We start from the raw sequence: 9,595 nt of genomic DNA on the forward strand, positions 1-9,595 counted from the left end.
ACACGGAGCCGCGCCATTGTTGAATGGCGTACGCGGCTCCCAACAGTTTTGTAAAGCACATGGGCCATAGTCATTATGAGAGTATAATGTGTTGTCCTGTTGGTTACTGTGTTTATATTAATATATCCTCATGACCCAACACTTTGAAGACACGGTCCCTGAATTTATTTTCCTTCTGTATCCTCCATATTATCCAGCCAAGTGGGACATTCAGAGTTGATTGAAGGAATAGATATCAGCAGATTGTTTTAGGGCTGAATGTAGAGCTAATCCCTGGTGATAAGGGAGTGAGGACAAGAGGGCGGGAGACCAGGAGAGCGAGTCAGTGGGTCACTATCATTAGAGCTCCAGCTAGAATCAAAGTGTCTCCGATTTAAATCAGCCTAAACTTAGAAAGGACAGTCACTCCTGCCACCATGGAAGACACAAAACCAACACAGTATTTCAAGGTCATCTCCATTTGTGACACTCGCCACCTCTGCCCCCCTGCTATGCTCTAGGCTGCCGAAGAGCCCTGAGTCTCGCCTTTGCAAGTACCCACCACCAGTGCAATGGTGTTGGCCTATGTTATACACGCCACATATCCAGTCATCTCCAGCTGCTGCAGAATCTGGCCTTATATCATCTACTAACATTACTTTGGTAGCAAAATTACAAGACTTAGGAAACAAAAACTCAAGAAAGGCTCTGCAGTTTTTAAAGGAAAGCTCAGCCCACCATACTGCGCATAGCAGTGCTGACGATAAAGTCTCCCTCAGGGGCCTGCACCTAAGAGGGAATGATGAATGCCCCAGTTCAGGTCCTTACTAGGAGGATTGTTCTGATTTCCATTTAAAATTGATGGTGCACCATGGTTGCCAGGGTAGAAATTGCAGTCTGAGGTAAGAAAATTGAGCTGCGCAAGCAATCGCTCTCTCCTCGACAGTGCGACCCCAGGTACATGGCGTCCATGAGCCTATGATTCTCCCATCTGTAAAAATGGAAATGTGACCTCACTTATTCTAGGGCTCCAAATAACATTTGAAATGCTCTTTGAATTTGTTAGAAGGGAAGACCCACTACACACCAAAGTCTTCATCTCCAAAGAGCATTACAAATGATCTTATTAAATCCATAGCCTAGAAATATCGAGGCATGTCAGGTGTGGCATTTATTTACCTGCTTGTTGTCCGCTGGAGTGTTTCCACTTGATTGGCATATGGATAATTGTCTAATTGGAACACACTCAGTTGTAACCACCCAAGAATGTAATAGTGCATCTGTTTAATGCCATACTCTCAAATGTTAAATTAAAATTATGCTGCAGTCAGCCAATCCAACCGGGAGACACTTCTGATTAAGTTCTAGCTGCCTGTGAATGTCTGTAATTGAGGCACGTTGGTACTTAAAAATTCAAACTAGAAAGAATATTATACAGTCTCATAAATTTCAATGAAAAGGACCAGAAAAGCTAAGTTGTCTAGTGGTTAAATATCTCACTGTTTTCATAGGGTGCCTAGTCAAATGGAGGATAGCAGTTTGAATCACCACTGTTTTGAATACATAAATATTAGATTCTCGAGTTTATACTTTGTAAGCCAAAGAAAGCATTAATTTTATAGAATGCGCAGAATTAGAGTATCAGAAGTTTCTTTGGGGGGTCGGGAGAGTGTGGACATGGGGGATAAATAACACAATTATAAATCCATTGATTGGAATTATTTAACCTTTTAGGAAATATTCCTCAGATTTTAAGGATAGCTAGAACTGCCAGAATAATGAATCACATGTGTCAAATGGAGCCATAATTTTCCTCTGAATGCTTTTTTAAATATCTGTATTTCCTAGAACAATAAATTTTCCAGTGAGGAAGCTTCAAATAGGTTTTGTTCCTTCTCTTTTTGGAATCATAGTTTGACTTCATACAAGAAGGAAAACTAGAGCAAGCATTCATTCATCTCTCCATCCAGTCACTACCTGCTATATATTATATAAGTGAATTTTTAAACTATTATTGATGGAATTCATCTAGTTGACATGCATATAAAATGTGACATAACAGCAAGTGCTTTGGAAACAGAGAAGGTAGATCAACTACTGTTGTTTGGGAGATTGAAAGACGCCTTCATGAAAAACCCAAGGTGTGCTGTCTAGTCAACGCTAGACTTATCCGAAAGGAGGGAACCTCAGTTAAGAAAATGCCTCCCTGAGATCTGGATGGAAGGCATTTTCTTAGTGATTGATGGCAGAAGGACCAGCTCGTTGTGGGTGTGGCCATCCCTGAGTCTGGTAGTCCTTGGCTCTATAAGAAAGCAGACTGAGCAAGCCTTGGAGAACAAGTCAGTAAGCAACACGCCTCAGTGGTCTCTGCATCAATCAGCTCCTGCCTCCGGGTTCCACCCTGTTAGACTTCCTGTTCTGGCTTCCTTTAGAGATGGACTAAGATGTAGAAGTGTGAACCAAATAAACCTTTCCCTCCCCAAGTTGTTTGTGGTCGTGGTGTTTTAGCACAGCAATAGTAACCCTAAGTAAGACACAAGGCTATTGTATCTAATTATGTTGCTTGCCTTGGGTTCACATTGTCCTTTAGCCTTCTATCTCCTAAATTCTTTTGGAGTTCAGGATAGATATCAGTGGGACAGGCAGCATCCAGAGAAAAGCTGGTAGTATTGGCGACAGCAAGGCATAGGTAAGAGAACAGGGAGGCTATAAGGACACCAGGAGAAGAGCAGAGAGGTGGTCAGCAGGCAGAGCGTGTGTTAACAGGCACAGTTTGAAGCACAGCTAGTTAAGGCACTAGTGCATACTGAGAGAAAGTAAGAGCCTAAAAGACCAACTTTGTCAACAGCCAACACATGTAGTGTGCAAGCCATGGGCGTACATAGTGTCACTGCAAAGAGCATGCTGGGAGAAGAAAAGACGCTGGTATAAGAACAGATAATGTAAGAACAATCGAAGTGGAGCGATAGGGACTGGAACCACATCGTGGCCAGTGAAAGACACATGAGAACTGAAGGGAACAGTGACTCCCAGCCCCCGTTACTCACTAGGATTACTATCTGTGGAGGCTTACAAAAGTAATCCAAGCCTGGGTGCCACCTCTAGTCATTTGGAGCTAACTGGGCTTCTGCAGGTCCCCCAAAGCAGACAGTATTAGTATCCAGGGGAAACAGAAAACCACCTGTCCTTGAGTGCTTTTTTAAGAAATGTAAATAAAACTCAAAACTTGGCAAGAATCTGCTCGTAGTCATGGGGGAATAGAAAACGGGCACTTTGAAAACTGAAGGATCATGTCTTGAGTGGTTCAAGGACCGACCTGACTGGGACAGTGAGTGAATAAACAAAAGACAAACACAAGGACACACAGAAACGCCAGGATCATATGGGTGGATAGAGATGCTGGAGCACCCCCACCCAGAAGCTCAGAGTGTTAATTATGTACAGTTGAACTGGCAAGGATGGATGGGGGGGGGTCTGCTGCATACGGCTGAACAGGGAGGTGAGAGAGGAGGAGGGGTCATTATATACAGATGACCATGGAGCAGGCTCTGAAGGGGAGCAGTCTTCAGGCTGTAAACATCTAGGGGAAGAAAGCTGTAGTGGATGTTGTCTGCAAACACTGCCAGCAGCCACACAGGGATCCATAGAAGGCTTTGCCGTCCCTCGGGGCCTCAGGTGGAAGGCCTCACCAATCCTGTGGCTCTGAGGCATTGGGGTCTTTGGTATGTCAGTACCCACAGCAAACAGTACATATCCACTCAGACCTTTCCTTGCTCTCTGCAATGAAGACTCTATATCCTGTTACTGACAAAGGTGAGAAGCCTGACTGCTGTTTTTCTTCTGCATGTGGGGAGGGTAAGTGGTTCTGCACAGTAATCGTGTGGGTTGGCTTCAACATAGACCTTCTAAGCATGCCGATGCCCTTGACGAAGTATGGCTAGAAGAGTGACTCAGGGGAATTCCCCCACAAGACAATAAGGAAGCGAGTGCTGGCCTGTCCCATTGCGGTCTTGTGTAGACTGGGAGAGCAGGAGGTGCTGATTCTCCACTGGAGGAGCAGACTGGGTAAGCTGGGTCCATGTTCCCCACAGAGGCAGTATAAAATGTTTCCCTGGTCCAATCCTGCAAATGTAAATCATATTGAAAATATAGTAGATGGTAAGAAACGTGGAAGCATTCCAGGAAAATACTTGCAAAACAACAGCAATATATGTGTTTCAGAAAAAGAAGTTCGAATAAGAGTCCAGATGTTGTAATTATTAAAGCAGTTGTCTGTACGTAGGAAGAAGGGGAGGAAGGATGAATGTAAGATCGATGTTTAAAGATAGAATTCAAAGGAAGATGAGGACAAATGGAAATTTAAATGTGAAGTAAGGTCAGGGGAAAGGTGTGTGTGTGTACATGCGTGCATGCGTGTGTGTGTGTGTGTGTGTGTGTGTGTGTGTGTGTGCGCGAGCACGCACGTGATGGAAGGGTTGATGCACATGTGATGGAAGGTTCTACCAAGCTTCTCATGTATTTGCTGTTAATAGTAACAACTCAGAGTTGAATCCAGGCCTTTTCCCCAATCTCTAGTTTGGTTTTTGTCCTCATTACTAAAACAGTATGTTCATTACAGATACAGTATCAGGTTAACAAGCAGGACTTAGAGATCACAGGCCGGCTCCTGCAGAGACCGTGTCCAGATCGCTTCCTGTGAATGTGGCCAGATTTAACAAAAGCTCTGTGTAACCTGGCCTCTCTAGCCAAGCTGTACATTAGTATGTCCTCCCCACTGTATGTGTCTAGGGTCTGCACAGCTTCACAGTTCAGGGCTGTGCACATAAATGACCATCCCTGATATAATGAACCCTCCACTGCTCGGCAGTGAGCAGATCAACGTCCCTTACCTTTGAAGACAATTTCCTGTTCATTTTGCTCTCTTGAATTAAAAATTGGATTTGAAATGTTTTTAAAATACTCCCTGTATGTCTGTGTGTGTGTGTGTCCATCTCTTCATTCTCGAGTATAGATGTGTATATGCCACACAGCAAGTGTGGAAGTTAGGAGGACAACCTTTGGTCTCAGTCTTTGCCTTCTACCTTGTTAGAGATGGGAGTCTCCTGAGTCCCCAGTACATCCAGTAAGCTAGCTGGCTGTCAGTTTTCTCAGATTTGCCTGTCTCCACCTCCCACCTCACTTTAGAAGTCCTGGGATTATAAACACAAACCACTGTCCCCAGGGGTATATGGATTCTGGAGATTTCTATTCATGTCTTCATGCTTGCGTGGGAAGTCTTTTTACCCTAGATTTATAATTTTCTAATAAGTAAAAACATCTGATGTCACCTACATCAGAAGAGCAGGTGACCTCGGGCTGCCCTCTGGCCTTCGGTGAATGAGAGTGAGCAGAGGTATAGCCCACTGTTGCTACTGTCTTTTACCTGCATCTCTGTACGCCACAGGACCTGCGGCCCTTCAGATGAGTTACAAGAGCCCCCACGTTTCTGTGCTCTAGGCTGCTGATACACAGTTCATGCTCGTGAGTTGTCAGAGGTTGCTACAATCACAGAATAGGAGGAACTGACCTGTGAGAAAAGTCACTGTTTATATAGAGAAACCAAGGGAGATTTTAAAATCTATACACAGTTTCAAAATAGGCAATTGTACTAACAAGTCCAGAAGAAGGCATTGTGCGTGGGGGGGGGGGCCTGTGTGGGGGGGGGAGTGTGAGTACGTGGGTGTGTGTTGGGTAGGGAGATGTTTTTGTTTCTGTTTGTTTGGTTTAGTTTTTGTGAGCACTTCCCATACCCAGTTTCACTAAAACCTGTGGTATTGAAGATTCAGTGAAGTCCTTCCCAGTGGTGGCCATAAGCATGAGAAATCCAGTATGACTACCTTGGATTCTGTGGTTAGCAACTGCTCTGTGACCTGATGCTGGAGTCAGTCCCTTCACATCCATTGAGAAACATTAATTATGTGTCACAGCAGGAAAACATGCTCTTCTGTGTTTTCAAACTGGTCGAAGAGGCTTTGGATAGACATCGCTGTTTCCAGGGCCTGATTTGTAGCTCTTGAACATATTCTCTAGCCCACATGCGTGTTAACCTCCGACAGGCAGTGCAGGGCAGGCCTGGGCTTCGGGCAGACAAGACAAGCCGTCTCCAGATGAGTTACAGTTGATAGAGCAAGGAGGGCCCAAGGCTCACAAAATCCCTTCGGTGGCCGTGCCTGAAAATTGCGGTGTAGGCCGTAGCTTAGTGTTTTGACAGCTTATATCAGCAGTTTTCTCAGCTGATATATGTATTGCAGTTGGACTTCTGTCCTGCTGATCCAATAAAACATCTCTGTCATAACGGAGAAAGTAAAAAGAGCTTTTGTGGCTCCTGCCACTTGGGGAAATAGCTGCACGGGATGGCCATAAAGCTAGCTTCACTATAATATGGAAATCAAGGAAATCTGAACAAGTAGGCTTTGTCTTAATTTTTAGCTTTTTTTTTCAAGATTTATTTCTTATGTATGTGTGCTTATCCAGATACTCACAGAAGCCAGAAAAAAGGACTGGATTCCCTGGAACCAGAGTTAAACTGTTATCCACTGCCCTGCGGGTCCTTGGAACTAAATCTGGGTTTTAACTTCTGAAACATCTCTCCAGCCCTTTATTCTTCTTCTGTCAGTTTGTTTTATAAGCATGATTCTATGTATTTTTACAAATACTCATTGCAGAGTAATATAATGGTGTCTTCACAAATATTCCATGTCAGTATCATAAAACACCCTCCTTATGTAGCCAAAACTGCAATGTTCCTTACCACATGCAGGGAAACCTATGACAAAAAAGTTAGCTGGTGTTTGTATGAGGCCTCTATGTTTAGAAACAAACAAAGCCCTTGTTGTTTGGAGGTTACTGTGAACATCTGACATTCCACTGCCCTTTGGCCCTTCTCACACCAACTGTCCCTTGATTTCACAGCAGTTGCTGGCCATCCAGGAAGAGCTGAACAACAAGAAGTCGGAATTGGAGCAGGCGAAGGAGGAGCAGTCCCACACACAAGCATTGCTGAAAGTCCTCCAGGAGCAGGTAAGTGAGCAAGAATCTGCTCCGATCCCTGAATTGATTCAGACACTGCAGACACACACAGGCCAGTACGTCACATACACAAACAGGGCTGAAGGAAGCCTGCGGGAGACTTACCCTGCATTCGCTCCCAGCACCCAGCCATTCTGCCGTGTGGGATTTATAACGGCATTAGCAACCTCCCTGTCCTCACCCCTTGTATCTACTTTGATGATCTGAGCCCACCCGAGTTATGTTACTGTTTCTTCCAGAAGACAAATGATTTTTGATTACATTTTAAACCATTGAAACCATGTTTCAAAGTAAGCAGGTAGTTTCTCTCACGTCTAAGAGCGAGGACAATGAGTTTAGCATAATCCACGATGCTCCCACAGACTTGTGGATAGAAGGTGCTGATGGAGAGAGACATTAAAAACCCATCTTTCCTGTGCATTGGGCCGCTTATCTGATCCTGTTGAGCCACAGACTTTTCATTTGTAGTCTGGGAAGCCAATCACTTCGTTCTGGCTCTGATACGGAAGCGGAGGCTGACATTGATAAGTGCACAGGAAAGTATTGTCTTATGGTAGGAGAAGATGGATCAGCGGAGTGAAGTCCAAGCTCTGCTATCTCTCCCGGAGAAGCCTGGGTGCCCTGGGAGTGCTTTCCAGCCAATATGTGATGAATGCAAATTAGATGTGTCAAGGGGCCAAAGAGGGGAATCCCAACCTTCTTTCACCAAAATAGAGATTGTTTAAAAATTTCTACTCAGATATAGTTATGAGAACCATATAAATACCTTCAAAGAAGATGTTTTGGTCAGCTGTGACTCAGTCACTTCATAATTGACTTGGAAATGTACAAATGTACCTCATTACCTTCCACCGAAAGTAGAAGCATCTTCTGAGGAGAAAGTGATGTTGGGTCATTCAGAAACATTCGTGGATGTGGAGGAAAATTCTTTATAAACATAACTATTCACAACACATAGAGACTGACTCTATGACAGGTTAGGATATGTTAGTTAGAGCTGAAACCCGAGGCTGCTAGCATTCACAGTGCCTCCTCCTGGGATGCCCGCCACCCTCATCTCGACATTATTAAAGCAAAGTCCATATTTGCTCTGAATCATACAGACAGAGCTTTGTGATTGGGCTCTTTTCCTTGGTGGTTTGGGTTTTTCTGCCTTTGGGGGTTATTTTCTTGTTGTTTTGTATTTTAGAATAGCTTTCACTGGTTTGCTTGTCGTGCATTTCTTATTTTTCTAGATGACTCAAATCCTGTATTCTGATTTAAGCTTTAAGCCCACTTATCGAAAGAGATGAGTTGTGCAGAATATATTAGGGAAGGCTTGTTGGTATGTGGTCTTAGGAAGCCCAGGCACTGGGGGAGCATCACATTCCACTCTCCATCACTTAAAAAAGAGAGAGACTATGAAAAGAACGCAGAACAACCAAAATTGCTAAAGACCTATAAAATATGACTGAGGAAAAAAAGTGTTTTTTCTCTCCACAATGGTAATGTAAAATAAATGGCTTTTTCACACAACGACACGAAGAATACCTGAGCCCGAGGAGGCCAGTGGCACACAGCAGCCCGATGCATCTGGATCATTGCTACTACTGAGCAGTTAGCTGGCAAGCCCCTCCCCTGCCGTCCCTACCAGCCACGCAGAAAGCAGCACACACGCAGTGGGTTACCTCGGAGCAACATAGGCCCCTCCCACATACCTGAGCACAGCCTCACGAGCCGTTCTCTGGATTTGTATAGAGTAACTCCAAGTGAGAAGATCTTTATAGTAACATCATAGATACGGCTTTCACAAACACCCACACAGACGTGAAAACATATGTCCCCTCTGCATTCTGCTACCAAGAGCAACTGCCTCCGACTGGGAACCCTGATAAGTCTAGGTCTTGAGAGTAGAAGCTCAGAGGCTTTGCTCATGCAGGGAGGACAGGATCGCTCTGGGCTCTTCAGTTCTGTTCCACAACTTTCGGGTTCCTGGGTCCACCAGTTCCACAGACCCCTGCCTTTCATCTCCTCGGCAGCAAAGACATCATCCTATGCTTAGAGTACAGTTCATGACCCATATCTCCCAGACCTGGGGAGATGTTGATCTCTACAGGGGCGGGGGGGTAGGGGAAGGGAGGAGGACCACAGGCCAAAGGCATAGAGTGGCTCTGGAAGCAGAAAGCAAGACCAAGAGCCTTCACTGCAAGGAGAGGGCCTGCAGGAGTTCCCTGGGAGGAAGGGTAGTGGGAAGAGAGCAGCTATAGGGCACAATGTACACTGAGGAGACTGGAACACATTTAACAGGGTAGTACATCACCTGTCATACGTGTGCTGGTAAACATGGAAGGCACATTGGCCTTCTGCAAATAGTTCTTTCCTTCTGCTGCAGAAGAACAAATCTTCCTAAGCTAATACATACATGTGCACACATGCATATGCACATGCTCAGAGACATGTACACACATACACAGAGACGTGTGTACATATGCATACAGACACACTCGTGTACACATACATGCCCCCCCACAGGCATGTCCATTCCCACTTACTCAGAGACATGGACACA

General features: G+C 44.8%; 1 protein-coding gene across 1 annotated transcript in view; it reads left to right on the plus strand.

The window, feature by feature from the left end:
* Positions 1–6,074: 6,074 nt before the first annotated feature.
* The window catches only part of LOC114608706 (ecto-NOX disulfide-thiol exchanger 1-like), a gene marked incomplete at its 5' end in the record, with an annotated part of 60,315 nt that continues 56,794 nt past the window's right edge, over positions 6,075–9,595 (plus strand). The window contains 2 exons of the mRNA XM_028752710.1: positions 6,075–6,202; positions 6,931–7,038. Coding sequence (XP_028608543.1) covers positions 6,075–6,202; positions 6,931–7,038 — 236 coding nt within the window. The remainder of the gene's footprint in view (positions 6,203–6,930; positions 7,039–9,595) is intronic.

Source organism: Grammomys surdaster, unplaced genomic scaffold (genome assembly GCF_004785775.1).
Source record: "Grammomys surdaster isolate TR1022 unplaced genomic scaffold, NIH_TR_1.0 125934, whole genome shotgun sequence".
NCBI lineage: Eukaryota > Metazoa > Chordata > Mammalia > Rodentia > Muridae > Grammomys > Grammomys surdaster.